Source organism: Penaeus monodon, chromosome 15 (genome assembly GCF_015228065.2).
Source record: "Penaeus monodon isolate SGIC_2016 chromosome 15, NSTDA_Pmon_1, whole genome shotgun sequence".
NCBI lineage: Eukaryota > Metazoa > Arthropoda > Malacostraca > Decapoda > Penaeidae > Penaeus > Penaeus monodon.
In genome coordinates this window covers 49,599,639-49,599,920 of record NC_051400.1, presented here as the reverse complement: position 1 = coordinate 49,599,920, position 282 = coordinate 49,599,639, and the positions used below count along the sequence as shown (strand labels likewise).

Here is a 282-nt window from a genome sequence, read left to right as displayed (position 1 = left end):
CCAAGTGGAAGGCTCCGAGTGGACGCCCCTGACGCCGTGTTTCTCGCCCACAGGGACTGCAGGTATGAAGAGGAACAGGAGCTTCAGCAAGTGGCCTGGCGATTTATGAAAAAGCGAGAGAAGGTGAGGAAAGCGAAGGAAGAGAAGGACAGGGCCAAGGCGGAAAGGGAGCGCATCAAGGCCGAAAAGAAGGCACTGAAGGCCCTGAAGAAGGCCAACAAAGACGCGGCTGTTCCACTCCTCGAGAGCGACTTACAGGTCGGTTGGGAAGGAAGGGGGGGG

At 58.2% G+C, this 282-nt stretch overlaps 1 protein-coding gene across 1 annotated transcript in view; it reads left to right on the top strand.

Annotated features, from left to right (window-relative positions):
- The window catches only part of LOC119582189, a gene marked incomplete at its 3' end in the record, with an annotated part of 38,718 nt that overhangs the window by 36,266 nt on the left and 2,170 nt on the right, over nucleotides 1-282 (top strand). The window contains 1 exon segment of the mRNA XM_037930424.1: nucleotides 54-258. Coding sequence (XP_037786352.1) covers nucleotides 54-258 — 205 coding nt within the window.